Source organism: Anomaloglossus baeobatrachus, chromosome 5, assembly GCF_048569485.1.
Source record: "Anomaloglossus baeobatrachus isolate aAnoBae1 chromosome 5, aAnoBae1.hap1, whole genome shotgun sequence".
NCBI lineage: Eukaryota > Metazoa > Chordata > Amphibia > Anura > Aromobatidae > Anomaloglossus > Anomaloglossus baeobatrachus.
This window is the reverse complement of record NC_134357.1, coordinates 302,999,021-303,024,758: the sequence shown is the minus strand read 5'-3', so window position 1 is coordinate 303,024,758 and position 25,738 is coordinate 302,999,021. Positions and strand designations below refer to the sequence as shown.

At 46.9% G+C, this 25,738-nt stretch overlaps 1 protein-coding gene across 1 annotated transcript; it reads left to right on the top strand.

Annotated features, from left to right (window-relative positions):
* Nucleotides 1-927: 927 nt before the first annotated feature.
* NHERF1 (NHERF family PDZ scaffold protein 1) lies at nucleotides 928-20,205 on the top strand. The gene is made up of 7 exons (XM_075349665.1): nucleotides 928-1,251; nucleotides 7,415-7,450; nucleotides 10,024-10,185; nucleotides 13,661-13,814; nucleotides 14,415-14,455; nucleotides 15,328-15,435; nucleotides 19,358-20,205. The coding sequence occupies exons 1-7, from the start codon at nucleotides 970-972 to the stop codon at nucleotides 19,526-19,528; spliced, it is 954 nt and encodes a 317-aa protein (XP_075205780.1). The 5' UTR covers nucleotides 928-969; the 3' UTR covers nucleotides 19,529-20,205.
* The last annotated feature ends 5,533 nt before the right edge of the window (nucleotides 20,206-25,738 follow it).

The following is a 25,738-nucleotide window of genomic DNA, read 5'->3' as shown; positions in this document are numbered from 1 at the left end:
ATGTGAACAGGGTCTGTGGGGGCAGTATCCTATGTGAACAGGGTCTGTGGGGGCAGCATCCTATGTGAACAGGGTCTGTGGGGGCAGTGTCCTATGTGAACAGGGTCTGTGGGGGCAGTATCCTATGTGAACAGGGTCTGTGGGGGCATTATCCTATGTGAACAGGGTCTGTGGGGGCAGTATCCTATGTGAACAGGGTCTGTGGGGGCAGTATCCTATGTGAACAGGGTCTGTGGGGGCAGCATCCTATGTGAACAGGGTCTGTGGGGGCAGTATCCTATGTGAACAGGGTCTGTGGGGGCAATATCCTATGTGAACAGGGTCTGTGGGGGCAGTATCCTATGTGAACAGGGTCTGTGGGGGCAGTATCCTATGTGAACAGGGTCTGTGGGGGCAGCATCCTATGTGAACAGGGTCTGTGGGGGCAGTATCCTATGTGAACAGGGTCTGTGGGAGCTTCTTACTGTATGGGGAGCACTGTGGGGGCCACTATACTGTGTGGGAACATTAGTGGGCGTCACTGGGAGCAGTATTCAGTGTGGACTCATGTAAAGAACTAGGGGAGGTTACTGTACTGCCTTGGCATAAAATACACATTGGGGCTATGCTATTATGGCTGCTATCAGGGAGCAATAGCGTGCACGCCCCGCACACCGGATGACAGGTCCAGCAGGTGCATGCGGTGACAGCCTATGGGCAGCGCACGGCCGGTGTCACGAGGTCCTGGTAATAATCAGGGTCATGTGAGTGATTTGCGGCGATTAAACAAGAAGTGGGTGCGGCTCACACTTTCCTTTATTTGCATGATCACTTACTTTGACTTTCTCCTCCAATTAGAAGCCCACATTGCATTCTCCCGGGCCGCTGATTGGTGGAGCTTGCTGTCAGTCTAGAAAGTTGTCCCTCCGCTGTTATAAGTGACGTTCTCCGAAGAGTTTCGGGACAGTAGAGTAAGGTAGCGGCAGGAGAATGTCTGCGGAGCGGACGTGCGTCCTGGAGAAGGGGCCCGGGGGCTACGGCTTCCACCTGCACAGCGAGAAGAGCCGGCCGGGACAGTTTGTGAGACTTGTGGAGCCGGGCTCCACCGCCGAGAAGTCCGGGCTCCGGGCGGGGGATCGGCTGATCCGGGTGTGCGGGGAGGATGTGCGGGAGCTCGGCCATCAGCAGGTGGTCGGCAAGATCCGGGCGGCCACAGAGGGGCTCATCCTGGAGGTGGAGGGGTCCGAGGAGCAGAGTGCGGAGCCCCCCCAGGTATATGCGGTATTTCGGGGTATCCCCGCTATAGGCGGCTGTGGGCGGGTGACGTCATCAATGGCTGCACTCCCACTTCTGTGACACTCGCCTTCTGTCACTTTCTGTTCCCACAATGTCAGTGTACAAAGGGGCTGTCTGCATCCGTTATGGCCATACGTATGGTTAGCAGCACAGCGAAACCCTACAGGGATGATGCCTTCATGTAGGATGGCCGGCATAGCGAATCCCTAGAGGGACGATGGCTTCATGTAGGATGGCCGGCATAGCGAATCCCCATAGGGACGATGGCTTCATGTAGGATGGCCGGCATAGCGAATCCCTAGAGGGACGATGGCTTCATGTAGGATGGCCAGCATAGCGAATCCCTAGAGGGACGATGGCTTCATGTAGGATGGCCGGCATAGCGAATCCCTAGAGGGACGATGGCTTCATGTAGGATGGCCGGCATAGCGAATCCCTAGAGGGACGATGGCTTCATGTAGGATGGCCGGCATAGCGAATCCCTAGAGGGACGATGGCTTCATGTAGGATGGCCGGCATAGCGAATCCCTAGAGGGACGATGGCTTCATGTAGGATAACCGGCATAGCGAATCCCTAGAGGGACGATGCCTTCATGTAGGATGGCCGGCATAGCGAATCCCTAGAGGGACGATGCCTTCATGTAGGATGGCCGGCATAGCGAATCCCTAGAGGGACGATGCCTTCATGTAGGATGGCCGGCATAGCGAATCCCTAGAGGGACGATGGCTTCATGTAGGATGGCCGGCATAGCGAATCCCTAGAGGGACGATGGCTTCATGTAGGATGGCCACCATAGCGAATCCCTAGAGGGACGATGGCTTCATGTAGGATGGCCGGCATAGCGAATCCCTAGAGGGACGATGCCTTCATGTTCATGTAGGATGGCCGGCATAGCGAATCCCTGTAGGGACGATGCCTTCATGTAGGATGGCCGGCATAGCGAATCCCTATAGGGACGATGGCTTCATGTAGGATGGCCGGCATAGCGAATCCCTATAGGGACGATGGCTTCATGTAGGATGGCCGGCATAGCGAATCCCTAGAGGGACGATGCCTTCATGTTCATGTAGGATGGCCGGCATAGCGAATCCCTGTAGGGACGATGCCTTCATGTAGGATGGCCGGCATAGCGAATCCCTGTAGGGACGATGCCTTCATGTAGGATGGCCGGCATAGCGAATCCCTATAGGGACGATGCCTTCATGTAGGATGGCCGGCATAGCGAATCCCTATAGGGACGATGGCTTCATGTAGGATGGCCGGCATAGCGAATCCCTATAGGGACGATGGCTTCGTGTAGGATGGCCGGCATAGCGAATCCCTATAGGGACGATGGCTTCATGTAGGATGGCCGGCATAGCGAATCCCTATAGGGACGATGGCTTCATGTAGGATGGCCGGCATAGCGAATCCCTATAGGGACGATGGCTTCGTGTAGGATGGCCGGCATAGCGAATCCCTAGAGATACGACAATGTCTATGTATGATTGATGGCACTGCTTATCCAGTAGGATGAGGTTTAAGTATGATGGATGGCTCTGCTTATCCCTATAGGGCGGTGTCTTTATGTATGATGGATGACACTGCTTATCCCTGTAGGATGAGGGTTATGTATGATCGGCGGCACAGCGTATCCTTATAGGGACGACCTCTTTTTATGTATGATAGATGGCACTGCTTATTCCTCTAGGGGTGACCTCTTTATGTATGATGAGCAGCACAGCGTATCCCTATAGGACAACGTCTATGTATGATGGCAGCACAGCGAATCACTATAGGGACAACATCTATGTCTGATATGTGGCACAACGTATCCCTATAGGATGACTTCTTTATGTATGATGGATAGCGCTGCTTATCCCTATAGGATGACGTCTTCATGTATGATGGCCGGCACAGCGAATCCCCATAGGACAACAACACCTTTATGTATGATGGGCAGCACTATCTATCCCTGTACAGATGGCGTCATTGCTTATCTTTGTATGGATGATGTGTGATGGTTCGTGCCACTTATCATATATTGACGCTATTATGTATGATGGTCGGCACTACCTATCCCTATACAGCGTACGTCTTTATGTATGATGGTCGGCACGAACTATCCCCGTATAGAGCACATCTTTATGTATGATGATTGGCACGAACGATCTCTGTCTGAATAATGTTTTATGCTTTGAGTTTAGGAAAGTGCTCGTGACCTTCCCATCGGAGGAAGTTCAGTGGATTTGTGCAACATTCTCATCAGTTCTGTAATAGTAACCGAAAACCAAACAAAAATAATGGCCACCAATGGTGATGGATCACGGTGACTTGGTGTGCAGCCACACTAGCCCATTACTGGGTAATCGGCTAGTGTGGATGCACACAGTGTGGGTGTGCAGGGTAGAGGCCCCTGTGCAAGAACCGTATATATAGGCCTCTTCAGTCCAATAACTCATCATAATGCACAATTTTACCTGCTTTAGAGATATCAGCCAGCAGCCGCCCGGAATTGACACATCCATTAGATGCGAGAGTCTCTTGACTTTACCCAGCTCTTCCCGACTGTCCAGGTGCAGTGGCAATATATTGGGTTGATACCAGCTGTATAATGTCACCTGGCATCAAGCCCAGAGGTTATTGGCGTCTATCAGATACCAAATATCACTAACCCAGTCAGTAAAAAAAAGAAAAGACAAATTTTTCTTTGAAAAAACACTCCCCAACACATTCCCTGTCACCAATTTATTGGAAAGAAAAATCAAATCCGGTCCCGCATAATACAATAAGAGGGTCCCACGACGATCCATACTATAGTCACTGTCCCAGTCAGTGAAGAACAGAATGTTCCCCATTGCTAGGAGAGCAGTGCAGTGACTCATGAGGCGAGCCCAGGTCCCTGCAGGGCATGACAAGCGCCGATGTCATGAGGTTAGCGAGCTACGTTACCTGGGTAATGAACGCAGCTGCACTCCTGACGTCAGCGCTCGTCCGTGACTTCCATTGTCCGCAGCGCTCACAAGTGAAGTATCGCGAGCGGCCTGTGACGTCATTCTCGGGCCGCCTGTGAGACTTGATGTGAGAACGCGGCGGGCATGGAAGTCAGTGGCGAGCGCTGATGTCAGGAGGGCAGCTGACTTCTTCACCACAGGTAATGATCTGAGCTAACCTCCTGATGGCAGCTGCTGACACGCTGCAGGGCGGGCAGCTGAGGCGGGAGCAGTTCAGACTGCATGAGCACCCAACAGAAGCCACACGGAACTGCTTCTATGCAGCTTCCAGGGATTTACGTGGGCCCATTGACTTGTATTGAGTCACGGTCTGCAATTACGGAACAGAATAGGACATGTTCCATAATAACGGAACGGACATACGGCATCTGATGTTTTTTTTTTTTTTGTTTTTTTTTGTAGGATCGGATGCACACTGAGGTGCTTCTGTGGCATCTGATCATGCACAAAAGGCATTGAAAACAAGGTCCTGTCAGTAGGTCCGCAAAAAAACAGGAACTGACCAGGACAAACGGAACGGTCGTCTGAATGATCCCTTACCAAACCAGTCTCCCCCCTACGCCTATAAGTTGGGGTGACACCTGCTGTAGTTCTGTCAGCCATTTTCCATACAGATTGTCATCCTTGGGGAATAAAACACTGTATTGCCACCACACCAAACTTCAGACATATTAGGTTTTGGGGCTTTTTACCAGACACAACCTTTACAATGGCTGCTTCTGACAGAGTAGAAACCAGGGATCATGATGTCTACAGAGGAGTTTGTCCTGTCTTAGGGCAGAAATCTGCCCCTGTCGCTCGGCAACAGCTCATGCGTGCACTGGGTGACAACTGCAGATCTCCATCCTCTTGTCACCCGCCGGCTTTGAGATTTAGCAGGTTGCCCTTCTGTCCAGATTGTTTGGTGATTTCCTTCCTGCAGACCCCCACCCCCCATTGTCAGAGCTGAGCCAAGGCACTGACACTGCGCTCAGAATAGTTACTTCATGAGTTAAGGAAGGGTAAGGACTACAGTGTAAATGTTTTCTTTATGTGCAGAAAGGACATGAGAATTGCTAGAAATGAATGGCATTCTGTAAATTTACAATGGGGCCTAAGTAATTGGAGTCTCTGCTTACCACCCTCCCTAAAGTCTAGGGGAGTGGAGACTGGACAGTGTAAGTGGGGGGGCTACAGTATGGTGCAGGGCTACTGCTTACATAAGCTCAGCTCTGCTACATCAGTCAGCAGTGACTATGTAAGGGGAATACATGAAATAGCAGGAACTGCTGTGTGAATACTGACATGAAAAATTCAATAGCTATATGCAAGAGTGAATATGTGAAAAATGGAATCTGCATTACTGCCATGAATATATGAATCAAGAGAAATTTAGCTACTTAATTGATCAATGCAATAGAGCCCCAACACTACGCCAAAGTATTTCTCTACGTTGGGGTCCCTAGCTTGTGTGTGTCCTCTCATGCAGTTAAAAAACTTACCGTGTATGGGAAGCTGAGACCCAGGCTATATATACGATGTGGATTGGCAATAGGTGTGTATGGGGAGGGTTCACAAACGAAAAACTACTAACAAATAAGAAATAACGTTTGGAACACCATTCTAAGTCCGAACTGGGTGCAAAAACCTAAAAAAAATCACTATGGGTTATATTTTTTCGTTTGTGAACCCTCCCCACCACACCTATTGCCAATCCATATCATACGCATAAATAGCCTGGGTCTCAGCGTCCCATACACGGTAAGTTTTTTTTTTTAATTGCATGAGAGGACACACACAAGCTAGGGACCCCAACGTAGAGAAATACTTTGGCGTAGTGTTGGGGCTCTATTGCATTGATCAATTCAGTAGCTAAATTTCTCTTGATTCATATGTTCATGGCAGTAATGCAGATTCCATTTTTCACATTTCATTCTTACATATAGCTATTGGATTTTTCAAGTCAGTATTCACACAGCAGTTTCTGCTATTCCATGTATTCCCCTTCCATAGTCACTGGTGTGCATACCTTATCTCCCCATAGTGTTTTTTTAGGTTTTTGCACCCAGTTCGGACTTAGAATGGTGTTCCAAACGTTATTCCTATCTGCTACATCAGTCAGACCCCCTCATGGAGGGCTTCAAGGGAACGTTTTATAGGCACCACTGTACGGTATCATAAAGCTGAATATCATATTCAGTTCATGAATTTTGTAGTAGCTACATAAGGGGGTTATCCCATAAATCAGATTCACGTAAAAAAATCCCTGTTTGCTCCTCATTGCAGCACGTTACCTTTTATTCCCCCCCACTCACCCCTCTTGGACGATGGAATCTCCAGAAAGCTTTTCTGGGGATTTACTAGGGGCTCTATAGTCTATTCCCATAGGGGTAAAGAGGCTGGTTAGGATACACTTAGTGCAGTTTTGATAAAAATCACTGTTTAATCAGTAGTAGATTATCATTACAGGACTACTTGGCCTGTTGCCAGGTAGTCCAGTGTATTCATGAGCTCTGTAGATCTGCAGCAGAAAAAAAACATTGATTTTATCAAAATGACAGCAAGCAGTTCAGTAAGTGACACATCACTGGAATCGGGGTCTCTGTCTTTACATTTTGCTGCTCAGATAGGGGAGCAAAAACCTGGTGACATAGTCCCTTTAATGAATTAGGTTCATCCTGTTCCATCTGTTACTCCATGAACACTGGTGTATGACACCAGTCTTGATCAAAAAGGTTGATTGTTTCAAGTGCCAGTCAGTCTACTTCCCCCTCTGGCAGCTTTAAATCTAGTTCCCATTACCTCCACATATATGGAATCCCATATTAATCGATCTCAAAGTATATTCTATAAAAATGACCTGCTCACAAGTTTAGTGTTTATACTGCTGCACCTTGGTTTGTATAGGCTTCTGTTAATTGAGCAGATCATCACTATGCCAAGGCCTGGAATCCAGCAGAGGGGTCAGTATCTGAGCAGTGTCCTCCAGCACCCTGCTAATTATGTATCTGCTATACACTGTGAGCATATAATGGCGGCACATGATGTAATGACATGCCATAAATCCTCATTGCTGCAATAATAATTCATATAAACCTAAGATATTGCTAATTTATCTGTATAATTCATATTAACTGGTGACCACCTCTTTAATGTCTTTTTCCAGATTGTTAAAGAACCCACTGCATCGATTACTGAAAAGGTGAGTCTATTTTGGGGGTTTTCTTTCTTCTGCCACTTCCACACTTACGGTAGCTAGTATTGTCTCTGCCATTCTTGGTAATATATAGGAAGTTGTACAAGGCCTAGGTATTCAGTTCTGACTGTGCAGAATGAGTGAGGTGAAAGGTCAAGGGTTCAGACCCTAGCGGTGTACAGGGTGCACTGTCACCTTCATGGGGCCCCAGTGTACAGACTGGGGTCATCAGCTTCTACATGGAAGAAAACTATGCAGTGTATAACAATGTGAAGGGTTTGCCCATATGATTGATAATGGGTATGATGTAGACAGCACTAAGTAGTCGGCCTCCATTGTGGCTGCCATACACGTGATTGCTGTCTGCAATGTCTCACATTCCATACACATGGACGCTGGACTCTGCCCAATGTTTGTGTCTTCATTTAGAAGTAAGCCTCTGCTGTGCTCATCAGGCATTGGGATTTCAACGACCTGATCCTCATCTTGCACCTTTCCCTACTCTCACCATTCATCTCAATATGCCCATGGGAGAAAGTAACTGCTGATTTTTTTTTTTGCGGAAAACCCGCAGATTTTCCAGATAAATCCGCGGCTTTACGTAAGTACAGACACTCCCCATGTTATCCTATGAGATTTGGGGAGTGCCGTAGCAATGCTGCGGTATTTGCGGATGCGGAATATGCTGCGGATCTCCCACAGCCGCACATAACTGCATGTCCATTATTAATGTGGAAATATCTACGGAATTCCCGCCTTTCCACTATGGAGATGGAGACCTGACTTCCGCACAAAAGCTGCACGATTTCCGCAGGTTTACCCCAACAATTCCGCAGAGTTACCACAGCAATGGATAGCTGCGGATTCCGGGGAGTTGCTGCGAGAACCTGTGGAAATACCTGCAGAAAAGTCCACGGGTCCGATCTCCTGTGGGCACATGGCCTTAGGCCCCGTGCACATGTGGAGTATTTGAGATTTTTACCTCAGTATTTGTAAGCTAAAACCAGAAGTGGAACAATCGGAGAAGTATAATGGAAACCCAGGCACCACTTCTGTCACCACTTCTGTATTTATCACCCACTCTGTGTGATTGTGGACTTCTGCATTTGTATATGAGCGGAGAAAGTGATGTCTTGTCTATAGAGATCTGCCTTGTTGGATTTCCAAGTGCCAGGTACCACTCTTCTGTCCTATTCTCATGAAGTGCACAACACCTGCTGCTCATGGCGGCTATCAGTCGGGTGACTCATGAGTAATCTTCCTTCGCTCCCTTGCACATACGCAAGTGGGCAAAGTATAGGGCAATAATCTACCATATCTTAATGGGATCCTTCCACAGGTGGCATGAATCTGAGCCAGGCTGTGCAATTGCAGCCAGGTAATGGTTTCCTTTGAAACATTGCAGGGTTTCAGGAAAAAATTGTGTGATAAGCTATTGGCAGACTATATACATTCAACTCCCAGCTGGCCTCTCCGCACAGAGCACCAGCTGACCGATCTCTCCCTACATACACATGGGAGAGACCCATCAACTAGAGCCGTGCAGGGAGAACCCGGTGATGGACTATAAGGGGGGACCTGACTAATCCGATGCCGTCCCTGGCCGGTTTCTTCCTGTACAACTCCTCCAGTTGATTGACAGGCCTCTCCCATATGTGCTCGTAGGGAGGGGTCTGTAAGTAGATCTATGTGGGCAGACCCTAGATGGCTGGGGGATTACACCAGACTAGTTAGGTCCCTGTCTAAAAAGTCTGCCTGGGACTATAGGCCATTTCTCAAATTGATGCTGCCTATAGTCCACATGTGGATGCTGATAAATTGTGTGTGTGTGTGTGTGTGTGTGTGTGTGTGTGTGTCTACATGCACGCACACACAAATAGGTAGGTGTGTGTGTGTTATCTACGTGTGTATATGTATTTGTGATCTACGTGTGTATGTATCTACATGCACGCACATATATAGGTAGGTTGTGTGTGTGTGTGTGTGTGTGTGTGTGTGTATATATCTACATGCACGCACACATATAGGTGTGTGTCTACATGCACGTGCACACACATATAGGTAGGTGTGTGTTTTTCTGATCTGCGCCTGTATGTACCTTTATCGCTGTGCATGTTCTGTGCCGCTGTGTCCTCCACCCAGCTGTCACTGTCTTGGTGGCTGCAGCACTTCCTCTTTAGCTGCCAGGTGACTAATAATCCTCCTGCGTCCGATGTGCAGGCTGGAGATAAGAGAAGTTTTGTTCTGTATGTATAATGTGGGCACACTACTCGTGCATCCTCTGATGGTTACCATTCTAATGTCAGTTATGCTCAGGTCTAAGCTGCCAATACAGAATGAAACGGATTTGTGTGGCATGTCTCGGCATGCAGGCAAGAGTATGGCTGGCATAAAAGTCTTTATGCCCTGTTGATGGCAGTGATCCAAGTCCGACGCTGAGGGTGTGACCTCTGAGGGACCTTGCCTTCATCGTAATCTTATTTGCTTGGGTGGTGCTTAATAATTTTCCAACTGTTTGGTGCCAACCTTGATAAATATACATAAATGTGGACAGTATGAATTTAAGTTTCTCACTTCAGAGTGAAGGACGTCCCAGGCTGTGTGTCATGAAGAAGAGCTCCGGAGGGTATGGATTCAATCTCCACAGTGACAAGAATCATCCAGGGCAGTATGTCCGAGCCGTTGATCCTGACTCCCCAGCTGAGCGGTCCGGGCTTCTTCCGAAAGATCGTATATTGGAGGTATGGTCGTTTTCTAGTGACTTACTAGACTGCTGTTCTTTAGCTATGTAGTGATGGAGGATATCAGCTGACTTGCTAATATAAGTGTTTTCGAATTAATATAAATGGTGGCAACACGTGAGTGTGTGAGTGTGTGAGTGTGTGAGTGTGTGAGTGTGTGAGTGTGTGAGTGTGTGAGTGTGTGAGTGTGTGAGTGTGTGAGTGTGTGAGTGTGTGAGTGTGTGAGTGTGTGTGAGTGTGTGTGAGTGTGTGTGAGTGTGTGTGAGTGTGTGTGAGTGTGTGTGAGTGTGTGTGAGTGTGTGTGAGTGTGTGTGAGTGTGTGTGAGTGTGTGTGAGTGTGTGTGAGTGTGTGTGAGTGTGTGTGAGTGTGTGTGAGTGTGTGTGAGTGTGTGTGAGTGTGTGTGAGTGTGTGTGAGTGTGTGTGAGTGTGTGTGAGTGTGTGTGAGTGTGTGTGAGTGTGTGTGAGTGTGTGTGAGTGTGTGTGAGTGTGTGTGAGTGTGTGTGAGTGTGTGTGAGTGTGTGTGAGTGTGTGTGAGTGTGTGTGAGTGTGTGTGAGTGTGTGTGAGTGTGTGTGAGTGTGTGTGAGTGTGTGTGAGTGTGTGTGAGTGTGTGTGAGTGTGTGTGAGTGTGTGTGAGTGTGTGTGAGTGTGTGTGAGTGTGTGTGAGTGTGTGTGAGTGTGTGTGAGTGTGTGTGAGTGTGAGTGTGTGTTCTCATTTCTCATTTCATGGGACAACACTGAATGACACTGACACAATGTACAGTAGCCAGTGTACAGCTTGTATAACAGGGTACAATTGGTGTGCCCTCTAAATAGCATAAAACACAGCTATTCATGTCTAAACTGCAGGCAACAAAAGTGAGTACACCCCTAAATGAAAATGGCCAACTTGTGCCCAATTAGACTTTTTTCCCTCCCCAGTATCATGTAGCAGTCACAAGGTTTCAGGTGTGAATGGGGGGGCAGGTGTGTTACACTTGGTGTTATCGCTCACACACTCTTATACTGGTCACAAAGTTTAACATGGCACCTCATGGCAAAGAATTCTGAGAATCTGAATAAAATTGTTGCTCAACGTAAAGATGGCCTCAGCTAGAAGATTGTCAACACCCTGAAACTGAGCTGCAGCATGGTGGCCAAGACCATACAGTAGTTTAACAAGACAGGCTTCATTTAGACCAGACCTTGCCATGGTTGACCAAAGATGCTTAGTGCACGTGCTCTGTCATATCCAGAGGTTGTCTTTTCAAAATAAATGTTTGAGTGCTGCCAGTATTGCTGCAGAGGGTACAGGAGTGTGGGGGGGGGGGGGAATCGGCCTCAGTGCTCAGACCATATACACTGCATCATTTTGTCTGCATGGCTGTTGTCCGAGAAGGAAGTCTCTTCTAAAGATGATGCACAAGAAAGACAAGCAGACTAAGGACATGGAATACTGGAACTACATCCTGTGGTTTGATGAGACCAAAATAAATTTTAGTGTGTTTCAGCAACCAAGCGAGGAGTACAGACTAATGTGTCTTGCCTACAGTTAAGCATGGTGGAGGAAGGGTCATGGTTTAGGGCTGCATGAGTGCTACTAGCTATGTTCATTGAGGGCCAATGTACTATGACATACTGAAGCAGAGCATGATTTCCCTACCCCCTCCCATTCAGAAGCTAGGCCCTGCAAGGCAGTATTCCAACATAATAACCACACACACCTCCAAGATTCCTACAGTCTTGCTAAAGAAACTGAGAGTAAAGGTGCTGAACTAGCAAAGCATGTCTCCAGACCTAAACCCTATTGAGCATCTGTGGGGCCTCCTCGAACGGAAGGTGGAGGAGCGCAAGGTCTTGAACATCCAACCTCCATGACGACATCACGGAGGTGGTGGAAGAGTATTCCAGTTGCTTCTGTGAAGCTCAAATGAACTCGCGTGACAAGGCAGTGCTTGAAAGTAAGTGGTCACACAAAATCATACTTTGTTCACAATTTGGCCATTTTCACTTAGGCGTGTACTCACTTTTGCCAGCGGTTTAGACATTAATGGCTGTGTGGTGAGTTATTTAGAGGATACATCAAATTTACACTTATACAAGCTGTACACTGACATGTGACATATCTCCAGCATTCCATGAAAAGATATACTAAAATATTCACAAATAAGAGGGGTGTGCTCACTGTTGTGCATTAGGTTATATCTACATAATTATTTATTTATTTTTTTGTTTCCCCTCTTGATGTTAACTGCATGGCATAAGTGAAATATTGAAGGGGTTGTCTGTGACTGCAGAATTGGAACAGTGGGCTGTTTTTATGCTATAATCATTCTATGTGAAAGTGGGAATGCTGAGTAATTTGGCCGGCATAGAGTAACTGCAAAGTTTTGTCCTCAGCCAGGAAAACCTCTTTAACTTAAGGGAACCTGTTGCCACTTTTTTGGCCTATAAGCTGCAGCCACCACCGGGCTCTTATATACAGCATTCTAACATGCTGTATATAAGAGCCCAGGCCGCTTTATACACTTTATAATACTTAACGGTCGCGCAGTGGGCCTTATGGGCGTCTGTTGTCCGGTGCCGGCGCCACCTCCTTATGGCCATCTTTGTTCTCCTTCTCTAGCTGCGGTACATGACTGGTCCGACATCATACACACTCACCGGATTCAGGTCCTGAGCAGGTGCACTTTAATCTAACTTGAGCAGGGCAGATCAAAGTATTGTAGTGCGCCTGCGCAGGATCGGCAAGTGTATGACGTAGCCGCGTCATGGACACAAGCTTCAGAAGAAGGACAAAGATGGCCGAAAGAGGAGGCACCGGAGAACTGAGACTCCCTTATGGTCAACCACGTGACCGTTAGGCAAGTATTATAAAGTGTTTTGTTTTTTTTATGTTCACAGCGGCCTGGGCTCTTATATACAGCCTTCTAACATGCTGTATATAAGAGCCCAGTGGTGGCTTCAGCTTATAGGCCAAAAAAGTGGTGACAGATTCCCTTTAATTTGTTACTATGGATTAACCAGACCACAAACTTTATAGTTTTATGATGTCTGGACAATAAAACAGCTACAGAAGCCATTATGTGTTCATTTTGAAGCTGAGTGTTTTGGATGTGAGCTCCAGACATCTGCACCTCTCGCTTTAACCCCTTACATCTCAGACTAGATCAGATCTACTTCTCCGCTTCTAAAGGAAGCCTTGGATCTCTAGTGTAGCGGTGTTTCAGGCTGAGATCCGGCCATTAGTAGACAATGTGACTGGAGACTTATGACTTTAGACTGGACAACCCCTTTAAATACAATTGATTTTAGCAGACACTAACCTTCCCTGTAATGGCACTGGAGGGCCATTGAACACGTACTACAACCTTATCTGAATATTGTCAAGAGACCCTTCAAAGAAGTGGAGAACACTGTTTAAAGACCCTCTAAATGGTTGTCAGGGTAAAGTGGCAGCGGTCATGCAGTACTAATGTGCCTTTTGTTTCATTCAGGTCAATGGGGAGAGCATGTTGGGAAAGCAGCATACTGATGTGGTGAGTGCCATCAAATCCGGGGGTGAGGAGACCACCCTTCTTGTGGTGGATCCAGAGACGGACAAATACTTCCAGGAATGCCATGTCACCCCTGGACGGGAGCACTTGACAGGTGAGTAAGATGGGATTGTGAGGGGTTGATCCTTGCTCCCTCCTCTCGTCTCCAATCTGCTTAGCTGGATTATAGGGAATGAGTCTGAACTGTAAGTTCTGTTCCATGTGGGGGCTGTATGAAGCCGTCCAGCAATTTGCTCATCTAGCAGTTTGCTCGGAGCTTTGATCTGAGCCCTTCCTGACATGCCTCCCACAATGTTGGCTTGTTTGGAGAGATTTAAATTTCCTCTATTACTTTTCTCCCTCCTGGGTCACACTAATCCCAGTCCATGGTAATGCTTTTCAACCTTCCTTTGATCAGAATTTTTATTGGAGAATACAAATAACTATACAAGCATGCCGACTAAAGTGCCATCATAGTCCATAGCGCTGTACAGAGGTAACCATACACTTCAGGAGCGTATTACAAAGAATGTGGCCCTAACTGGAGAACTAAATTAGCCTCTGGGTCTCACATCATCACTTCTCATGCTTTACTGTACAGTAGTTACAAAAAATAAACTATTGTGCCATAGTCCCATAATAATAACCTTTAATTTTTTTTATTGTGGTTAGAATTATTTACATTTTGGATTTTTAACAATGTTGTATTTTCTAGGTCCTTTGCCAGAAAAAGTTGCCAATGGAGACATTGAAAAGGTAACGGAGTCCCTTATATCTGCACTGTTATTTCTTAACCATACATGTGATTGTTAAAGGGAACCAGTCATCAGTTTTTTGCCGTATAAGCTGTGGCCCCCACCAGTGGACTTTTATATACAGCATTCTAACATGCTGTATATAAGATCCTAGGCCGCTGTGTAGAATGTAAAAAAATCACTTAAACCGGTCGCTGCGGTGGAGTTGGGTCAGATGGGCGTCTTCGTTCTCCAGTGCCGTCGCCTCCTTTTGGCCATCTTCGTCCTCCTTCTGAAGCCTGTGTGCATGACGCGTCTACGCCATACACATTCGCCGGTCCCGCGCAGGCGCACTACAATACTTTGATCTGCCCTGAGTAAGGCAGATCAAAGTGCGCCTGCGCAGGACCTGAATGCTGGTGAGTGTGTATTACTTCGGATGCGTCTTGCACTGCAGCTTCAGGAGGATCATAGGTGGCAACAAAGATGGCTGAAAGAGGCGGCACCGGAGGACGAAGACTCTCATCTGAGCCACATCCACCGAAGTGAGCAGTTTAGGTAAGTATTATAAGTTTGTTTTACGTTCTACACAGCGGCCTGGGCTCTTATATACAGCATGTTAGAATACTGTATATAAGAGCCCAGTGGTGGCTGCAGCTTATAGGGCAAAAAACTGGTGACAGGTTCCCTTTTAAAGGGGTTATAGAGTACTTGGACAACCCCTTCTTAAATGTAATAGTCCCTCGAGCAAAATGAAATAAATGCACATCCCTCCCATGCCGGCACGGTTGATGCCAAGAGGCCAATCCCTCCCCTTCACCCCGCAATGCCCAAGTTCTTTTGTTTTAGGAGGGGAGTAAGCCCTTTAAACGTCAGTACTTTCTTGCGTTTCAGGAGGAACAGGCTGATGTGCATTTGGAGAATGATGTTTCAAGAGACTCCCCTGTGTCCTCTCCGGAGCCTCTGCCACTAGATATGTCGCCCTCACAAAAGAGCGAAAAGGTAACTGGGAAGATGTATGTTGTAATCATTTCCGCTTAGTGCCTTTATCACCTGTTTTGTGGATAAATGCATGACCTTCGGAGGTTTGACTATTGACGGCCCACTAATCGCAACTCCCGTGGTTCCAAATTTTCTTGTGGGACTAAAGCTTTAGGACCCGTGTCCATAATTTGTTTTAGCAGCGTTTTGAACTTTGCATGTTTTTGCTGTATCCAAAACACTGCTTTGTACAGTACAAGCAGTGGTGGAATTGGCACGGTGGCTTAGGCTACGTTCACATTTCCGTTGATTTGTATCAGTCACATGCGTCGCTTGACGCATGTGACTGATGCGCTGTTCAACGCTGTACAACGGATGACAAAGAACAGAATTCTTTGTCGGATTCCGTTGTGTGCGGGGGGCGGAGTTCGGGGGCAGAGCCGAGCGGGGGGCGGGGCCAGGCGCTGAGGATGTCAGTGGAAGTGCTGCGGTCTGCATGGCTGGGGACAGGTGAGTGTATCTGTGAGTGAGTGTGTGTATGTATGTATGTATGTATGTATGTGTGTGCACATGCAAAGTGCGGGAGGGGGCGGAGCCGAGCGGGGGGCGGGGCCAGACGAGGGTGTCAGTGGCAGTGCTTGTCTGCATGGCTGGGGACAGGTGTGTGTGTGTGTGTGTGTGTGTGTGTGTGTACATACATGTGCGGAGTGCGGGAGGGGGCGGGGCCGAGCGGGGAGGTGTCGGCCTCCCTGCACACGTAACCAGCCTAAATATCGGGTAACAGCAAAGCACCCGATGTTTACCTTGGTTACCCGATATTTACCTTGGTTACGGGCCTACACCGCTTAGCGCTGGCTCCTTGCACCGTAACCAGGGTAAATATCGGGTAACCAACCAAAGCTGGTGACGTGTGCAGGGAGCCAGAGAGCATGCGCAGCGAAATCCGACGGATCTCGCTGCTCAAAAAACGTTACATGCTGCGTTCCCCCTGCCCGGCGGTCAGTCGTTCCACGACTGATCAGTCGGGCGGAGGGTGCAACACAGCATCATCAGTCACAATCCGCTGCTCATACAAGTCTATGGGAGCAACGGAATCCGCTAAACGGATTCCGCTGTTTACAAGAGCAGCGGATTGTGACTGATAGATTTTAGCGTAAATGTGAACTTAGCCTTAGTGGTTAGCCACTCAGTCCTGAGTTCAAATCCCACCAAGAACACAATCTGCAAGGAGTTTGTATGTTCTCCCAGTGTTTGTGTGGGTTTCCTCTGGGTACTCTGGTTTTCTTCCACACTGAGTGTTGATTTATGTAAAGCGCTGTGGAATTGCACTATATAAGTGAATAAATGTTTCTATTATTATATAATAGAAATTTCCTGCCCACTGTGATTCTCTTAAATGCTGCATAAACTGATCTGCTGCGCAGGTTTCCGAGCCACCGCAAATCCATTTTATTCTTGTGCAGGCGCTAATGTTATAAGAGGGATAATACAGCGAAAATACACTGTCAGTAATCCTGATTGTGGGAATGTACAACGCATTCTCCCGCAAAGGACACCACCATCTCCACAAGAAAATTTACGTCCAGAACGCCAGGAAAACTAATCGTTGACACCATACCCTTAAGGGTACTTTACACGCTGCGATATCGTTAGCAAGTGTACCCGCCCCCGTCGGTTGTGCGCCAATAGCTGTCACACACACACACTTGCCTGCCTAGCGACGTTGCGGTGTCCGGTGAACCGCCTCTTTTCTAAGGGGGCGGTTCGTTCAACGTCATAGCGACGGCACTAAGCGGCCGCCCAATAGCAGAGGAGGAGCGGAGATGAGCGGGCCGAACTTCCCGCCCACCTTCCTTCCTCATTGCCGGCGGCCGCAGGTACGGTGAGGTTCCTCATTCCTGCGGTGTCACACACAGCGATGTGTGCTGCCGCAGGAACGACGAACATCACTACTCACCAGACAACGATATTTGGTGTTTGAATGACCTCTCAACACCAACGATTTTTACCACTTTTGCGATCGTTGAAGGTTGTACGTATGTGTCACGCACTGCGATGTCGCTAACTACGCCGGATGTGCGTCACAAACCGTGACCCCGACTATAAATCGTTAGCGATGTCGCAGCGTGTAAAGTACCCTTTAGTTTGCTTGTGCCCATTCCATTTACTTAGTGTACACTGCTCTACTAACTCCCAGCAAATGGATTATAAATTAATTTCACAATTGCTTTAAAACACATTTGGACTGCAGAGTTCTGAAGCATACTGGTCAAATGTATGTCAGCAGGACATCAATTAACATATATCTGGTTATATGGGCACCTTGCGGTATCCAAAAAATGGAAACCATAAATCCACGTAGAAACAGATTCAGTCAGTTCACCCATCCGTGGAACTGTGCAGTGGATTCAGCTTGGGTAGACTAAGGGGCACTTTGCACACTGCGACATCGCAGGTGCGATGTCGGTGGGGTCAAATTGAAAATTACGCACTTCCGGCATCGCATGCGACATCGCAGTGTGTAAAGGCTGGATGATACGATTAACGAGCGCAAAAGCGTCGTAATCGTATCATCGGTGCAGCGTCGGCGTAATCCATGATTACGCTGACGCGACGGTCCGATGTTGTTCCTCGCTCCTGCGGCAGCACACATCGCTGTGTGTGAAGTCGCAGGAGCGAGGAACATCTCCTACCGGCCTCACTGCGGCTTCCGTAGGATATGCGGAAGGAAGGAGGTGGGCAGGATGTTTATATCCCGCTCATCTCCGCCCCTCCGCTCTGATTGGCCGCCTGCCGTGTGACGTCGCAGTGACGCCGCACGACCCGCCCCCTTAACAAGGAGGCGGGTCGCCGGCCACAGGGACGTCGCACGGCAGGTGAGTGTGTGTGTGAAGCTGGCGTAGCGATAACTTTCGCTACGCCAGCTATCACCACATATCGCTGCTGCGACGGGGGCGGGCACTATCGCACTCGGCATCGCAGCATCGGCCTGCGATGTCTTAGTGTGCAAAGCCCGCCTAAGAGTAATCCATAAAGAAGGTAATCCGGCATCCAAGATCCATAAATAGACATTTTATTGTGACAACATTAAAAATGTACAATCCATATGGGGGAAAAAAGTGAAAAAAATAGAATGGCCAAAAACATCCAAGTTAACACAAACTCGTTTCAGACTGTTATCAGTCATTGTATGACCCACAAGATGAATATCTGATTGTTAGCACCACTAATGATCAATAGAGAAGCTGTGAGCAGCCTCCCCCCCCCCCCCCCCCCGATCAATGTAATGTTTATGGGGCCTGACGGAAGCTCCAAGTTTCATAGCTCAATAGAGAAATGGAGATCCATTCCCATTCATTGCAATAGGGGCAGATGTGCTGTGTGTGTGTATATATGTGTGTATATATATATATATATATATATATATATATATATATATATATATAATATAATAAAAATAATGTCCAAATATATATATATATAATATTAGACATTATTCAGTTTAGGGCTGTGCTGTTCCTCTCCCCAATTTATCACATCTGGTTGCCACCGACACAAAAAAGCTGATCGGTAAGGGTGCTGGGTGTCGTACCCCACCGATCTGGTGATGACCGTTCCTTAGGATAGACAATCTGTAGAAAGTACAGGGCAACCCCTTTAAAATGCAAACTAAACAGTAGATGAGACTGCTGAAACCAGTCCTGGGGGGGCTATTGAGAACAGGTATTGGGGGCAGCTGAGCCTTTCCTTGCCCCTATTACAGGATCCTCGTGTATTGGGAACAGTTCTGCCTCCTGTCTCACCCCTGTGTGTGTATACCTTTTGTTTCACCTTGATGGCTTTGTTACTTCTCTGTATAACAAGGTCATCTCGTCTCTATTTTGTTTTTAGTACAAACATCAGCTGTTAATGTAAAATTAAGACATTAATATTTTTTTCCTAGGAGCCTGAGTCTGACCCAGCACCCAGCATTGATCCCGGGCCTCCAGCTGAAACCCTTGATCTTAACATGTCACTGGCCTTGGCCAAGGAGCGAGCCCACCAAAAGCGTTCCCAAAAAAAGGCACCGACAATGGACTGGAATAAAAGGAAGGAAGTGTTCAGTAGCCTGTGAGCCCGGGGTAGCCCTGGTCTGCACCCAGCAATATTCCTGTGATCTGAATCAGCAGTCATTCCCGTTCCTGTTGGACATTACCCCTGTTCTGTGGGGTCTGCCAGTGAAGGAAGATGCTTAACCTGTGAATCCGTCCATTTATCTGGCGTTAAGAGAAGGTGTAGGAGAGCGAGTAAAACTTTGCCGCAGTAATGCCATGCTAACATGGGGCAAGTGTTAATGTGGTGGCCACAGTAATATCCTACAACCATTGGGGTCATTGATCACCTTGGCTGATTGCCTCTTTGTTTACATGGAAAGCACTGTAGTTGCATGGTCCCATTGCCTACAACTGCGGAGAGTTAAAGCCTTGTAGATCAATGACCCCAATAGTCACAACACTGTACTGATGTCCTGTTTGGCCAGAAATGCTGCTTCAGGGGCTTTGTAGGCATCAGACTGCTCGTTGGAACAAGCCTTTTATTAGAGTCCGGAGCCATTTTTTCTTTTCTGTATTTTGCAGTCTAAAAGCTGTATAATTCTGTTAGAAGGTTCTATTTGAGAAAGTCTTAAGGTCCTACTGAATTTCCATTTTTGTTTCACTCATTTTGTCGGTTTAAAGTTTTTCTAATGGATTGTGAAACTGTCAACAGATATTTTGCTATGTAGATGAATACAGATAATTATACTTTTAACAATTGTGTTGGATTTTACTTTTAGAACATCAGACTTGTCATAACATGAATATTGGCGCGGTCCTTTGAGCTTAGGCCTGTAGCGAGTCCATATAATACACCCGAATCACTCGCCTTAGGGTTTAATTGGCAGTGGGTTCTATAAATTTGTCTTATAACGAGGGCTGTGGAGTCGGAGCTCATTTTGGTGGAGTCGGTATAAAATGCACACTCCTAAAATATATAATAAATTAAGGACAGTAGTGCAATGCAGAATGTGCTGAATATTTATTCATAGGAATTTGGGAAAGTTATGATATGTCCTATAATCTAAGGCTACATTCACACCGTTTTTGCTGCGTTTTTTGAGGATGCCTTTTTCAGCTGCAAAAGTAGATCAGCTTTTTAACCCCTTCACAACCATGGACGGATATATCCGTCATGGAGCGTGTCCCGTTAAGCCCCGCCCCCTGCCACAGGCAGGCAGCGTGGATCGGCACGCATCAGCTGTTTTCAACAGCTGACATGTGTGCCTACATGTTACGAGTGGAATCTCATTCCACCCATAACATTAACCCCTTACATCTCGCTGCCAAAGTCTGGCAGGGAGATGTATATACGCACGGTGAAGATTTTCACTTACCGCCGCCCCCACCGGAAGTCATGTGTGATGACATGACTTTAGGTGGTTGCCATCGTAGCACAGGGTCATGTGATGACGCCTGCAGCTATGACGTTTCACTTTCGTTTTCCCTCGGCCCGGAGCAGAGGGAAACAGGAAGTGACTGTATCTGCTGTTTACAGCTGTATAGCTGTGATCAGCAGATGGATAAGAGCTATCGGATTGCTGATCGCTATAGCCCCCTAAGGGGACTAGTAAAATTAAAAAAGTTAAAAAATAAAAAAAAAATAGAAAAACCTAAGGCTGTGCCCACGGGGACAGTGTCCTGCGGATATATCTGCAGGACATTCCGCAGGTGCTCCCAGGAAACTGCACCACAACTTTTGTCTGTTTCCATGCTGCGGAATGTCGTGCGGATATGGTGCGGGCATTCTGCATTGAGGATACCGTACCATGGCTTAGGCTCTGCATCCTCAATGCAGAACAAGTGCTGCAGTGATCGGGGGAGTTCATACTTGCCTCCATGCAGCACCTCACTTTCCGGCAGCCGGGTCACTCTCAGCGTCTGCAGGAGAAGGTGGGTGGGCCTGAACTAGCTCCGGCTGTCACATGACCAGAGCTCGTGCAGGCTCCGCCCACCTCTTCCTTCCTGTACCTGGATTCACCGCTCCTGTACACCGGAAGGAGTGACTCCGGTGAGGCAGGTAAGTATATGGAACCCTGCAGAGAAATCCGCAACAATAATTGACATGCTGCAGATTTTTCCGCACTATTTCCGCTGCGGAAAAATCCGCAGCGTGGGCACAGCATTTCCCAAATGCCATAGAAATGGCTGGGGAGTAGCTGTGCTGTAGATTCTGGAAAATCCGCGGCTTTTCCGCGAGAAATCCGTGGCAAAATCCGCGCATTTTCCGCAGCGTGGGCACATAGCCTAAAAGTTCAAATCACCCCCCCACTTTCCCCCCCATTAAAAATTAAAGGGTTAAAAAATAAATATACACATTTGGTATCGCTGCGTTAAGAAATACCCAATCTATTAAAATTATAAAATCAATTAATCTGGTAAACGGCGTAGTGGCAAAAAATTCCAAACGCCAAAATTACGTTTTTTACGCCGCAAGTTTTACGCAAAATGCAATAACAGGCGATCAAAACGTAGCATCTGCGCAAAAATGGTACCATTAGAAACGTCTGCTTATTTTTTGCATCTCGAGCTATCAGCCATAGATCCCAAAAAATGAGAACTCTACGGGTTTCGGAAAATGGCGCAAAATGTACGCCACTTTTATTGGACAAGCTTGTGAATTTTTTTTAACCCCTTAGATACAAGTAAACCTATACATGTTTGGTGTCTACAAACTCTCACTGACCTCAGCCATCATACCCACACATTAATATTAACATCTAGTGAACACTGTGAATAAAACATCCCAAAAACTATTGTGCCAACACACTTTTTTTGCAGTTTTTCCACACTTAGCATCAAAATTTCGTTTTTCAGTACACCATATGGTAAAACTTATGGTTTCATTTAAAAGTACAACTTGTCCCGCAAAAAAACAGGCCCTCATATGGCAAGATGACAGAAAAATAAAGTTACAGCTCTCGAAAGAAGGGGAGCAAAAAACAAAAACTGAAAGTGCCCTGGGGCTGAAGGGGTTAAACCCACATCACCTGAAAGGTTTTTGAGCTCATAAATGATTCTTTCAATAGCAAAAGCAGATTAGAAAACACCACAAACTGACTGCTCATTCTTTTGTGAGGATCTGTTTTTGAGCACAAACTGATCCACACAAAACGCTGTGTCTGAATGTCATATCTTTTCACCCATTGCCTTTGCTGGGATGCCCGGAGTCACTGCATTTCACTGAATTATTTTGCCATCAATGTTCGATATTTTTGTGACAAGAAAGTTGTTAGCAAGACACTGGCAGTAAAAGATACTAAAGCTCGTCACACCAGCCAGTTTCTTCAGGCCTTGGTGGAAAAAGTTCTGCAAGATTACAAACTCGAACAGGTTCTTGCCATTGTAAAGGACAATGCTTCAACCATAAATACAATTAAACTGATGAATGAGTAATGAACAACATCTAGAAGAAAATTTAGGATTTAGTATGTTAGAGATGGAGCCACAGCGCTGCTCATTTAACTGAGGAACAGATATTACAACAGAACAGCAAAATGATACTTTAGAATTAGATCTTGTTGAAGCTGCTTCAAAACACTTTCATATTCATCACATGCGCTGTGTGGTGCACACGCTGCAGCTGGCAATAAGTCTGCAAGAGGGACCCCGATTTCACATATCCGGCTTTTCGCCGGTTTGGCGGATGCGGCGCACTTCAGTACAGTGGCAGCGCTGCCAAACGCCGGTCACATGCTGTCATGTGACCCGGAAGTTGCGGCGCTGCCACTGTACTGTATCGGCATGCGTCGCATCCACCAAACCGGCGAAAAGCCGGATGTGTGAAACTGGGCGGACATGTTGGAAATTGATTGGAAAAGTGAGGAAATTGGTTATTGCCGCTAGATCCCCTAACATTGATTCCATCTTGAAGAGACGTGCTGGGAAAGGGGCAATTGTTGATCAAGCCACTCGGTGAGGCAGCACTTATTTAATGACTGAGCGATTTGCTTGAACTAAAATGATTTCTTATAGATATGAGCCCTCAAGTAACCTTAAATGAAGGTTAATAGACACAGGTGGCTGAATTGAAGGAATTTCTTAATTACCCATTTACCGTGACTAAAACATTACAAACTGAGGATTTAACGCCTGGCATTTTCATAAGGGAGTAGAAGAACTTGCTATTTTGCCTGTCCCAAAGAGGAAGTTTAATCCCAGATGGCATTTCTGCTTCAATGAAACGGAGAGAGACACAGCTATTGGGAAATAAACTTCTTCTGGCAGCTGTTTGTGGCCCCAAGTCATTGTATACTGCTTGATGATCAGCTTACTAAAGGAAAAGAAGCTTTGAGTGAGGTAGCAGTTAGGATGAGTGGCTACATCACTGCCAGGCGCAAGAGTACTTGGGTCCTGACAGTGCTACTGCTGCCATATCTTCATCCTCATCAGATGAGGAGTTTAACTTTGACAAGTATTTGGATGACATGGAGCAGGCAAAGCGTTGCCGCAAGGAAAAAGATTTCACTCCGTCTCCTATAGCAGCAGATTGACCAGATTTCAGTAAAAATTTTCACTTGCTCTCAAAGAAATAGAAAAATTCAACCATTCATCAAAACTGACTGCATGAGGCAATTCCTTTATACCCGGAAATTGTCAGATGTTGCCTATGTGGTTACGGCTTTGCCTCCAACCCAAGTTACTGTAGAGAGGTTATCTAGCCTTAAAATTATTAGGTCAGATTTGAGGTCATATGCAAAGGAGGATCTGATGGAGGCAATTCTATTTCTTACAACAAATTTATAGACTGCACAAATGTTTAATATGTTTTTGTTAAAAACTGTTTTTTTGCCACTTACATAGTGTATTACATGGCGTTATATATAAAACACTATGTAATACACTGTGTGGCAAAAAACAGTTTTCAACAAAAACATACTAAATAATAACATTAAGTATATTGCTTATATTTAAGTGAAAAATGTATTGTAGTACAATGTGAACATCAGACATTTAATCATTTTTATGACACAATAAAGATATTTACGGTAGATCATAAAATATATTTATTAGAATACAACTTTAGAACACAAAACTAATTGTAAATCTGTAATATAATATAGCGTATTTTTCGGACCATAAGACGCACTTTTTTCCCCCCAAATGTTGGGGGAAAGTTGGGGGTGCGTCTTATGGTCTGACTATAGGGCTGCGGCTGGGAATGAGGGTGCTGCGGTGGAGCGGGTCATTGGGGGCACGAGCAGGCTGTAGCAGCCTGCTGTGACCACGTGGGCCCGCTCATTACATATGCACGCCCATCCTCCCGCCCATTTCTCAGCGCAGAAGCCGACACTGACAGGTGGGCGGGAGGACGAGCGTGGACGCGCGCATAGTAAAGAGCCGGTCCGCATGATCACCCCAGGCAATTACAGCCTGGAGTGAGCATGTGCGGCTGTATTCACTGCTTCCCGAGCGTCATCATCAGCGTGGGGTGCAGTGAATCAGTGTACTCACCCGTCCCCGTGTGTGGAGCCGTCCCCCTGCAGCACGCGATGTCTTCCTGTCTGTGCCAGTCAGCTGATCGGCACAGACAGGAAGACATCGCGATGCTGCAGGGGAACGGCTCCACACACAGGTCAGCGGCGCAGAGAGGAAGATGACCGGTGCTGCAGGGAGTGAGGAACAGGTGAGTATAAACGTTTATATTTTTTCTCTGTGCTATAGGATACAGGCCATATACCAGGATGGTATATGAGCACGATGGGGGCATATAGCAGGATGGGAGTATATGAGCAGGATGGATGGGGGGGTATATGAACAGGATGGGAGTATATGAACAGGATGGGAGTATATGAGCAGGATGGATGGGGGGGTATATCAATAGGATGGGGGGGGTATATGAGCAGGATGGGGGGGGGGTATATGAGCAGGATGGGGGGGTATATGAGCAGGATGGGGGGGTATATGAGCAGGATGGGGGGGTATATGAGCAGGATGGGGGGGTATATGAGCAGGATGGGGGGGTATATGAGCAGGATGGGGGGTATATGAGCAGGATGGGGGTATATGAGCAGGATGGGGGTTTATAGCATGATCATATACAAGGCAGGAGGATCATTACCAGGATGGGGTACCTTAGTAGTGAATTTGGGGACATTACCCTCATAACAGTGTCAGCAGCAGATCCTCGCCCCATAACAGTTTGTCATGACCACATTTTTTTGCTTAAAGTTTTATTTTCCTCCTCTAAAACCAGGGTGCGTCTTATAGTCCGGTGTGTCTTATAATCTGAAAAATACGGTACATATATA

Excerpts from the sequence above, each read along its gene's own strand:
- NHERF1 (XM_075349665.1), top strand. The coding sequence starts at position 970 with ATGTCTGCGGAGCGGACGTGCGTCCTGGAGAAGGGGCCCGGGGGCTAC. Across the intron at positions 7,451-10,023 it reads CTGCATCGATTACTGAAAAG|AGTGAAGGACGTCCCAGGCT; the intron begins GTGAGTCTATTT and ends TTCTCACTTCAG. Across the intron at positions 10,186-13,660 it reads CGAAAGATCGTATATTGGAG|GTCAATGGGGAGAGCATGTT; the intron begins GTATGGTCGTTT and ends TGTTTCATTCAG.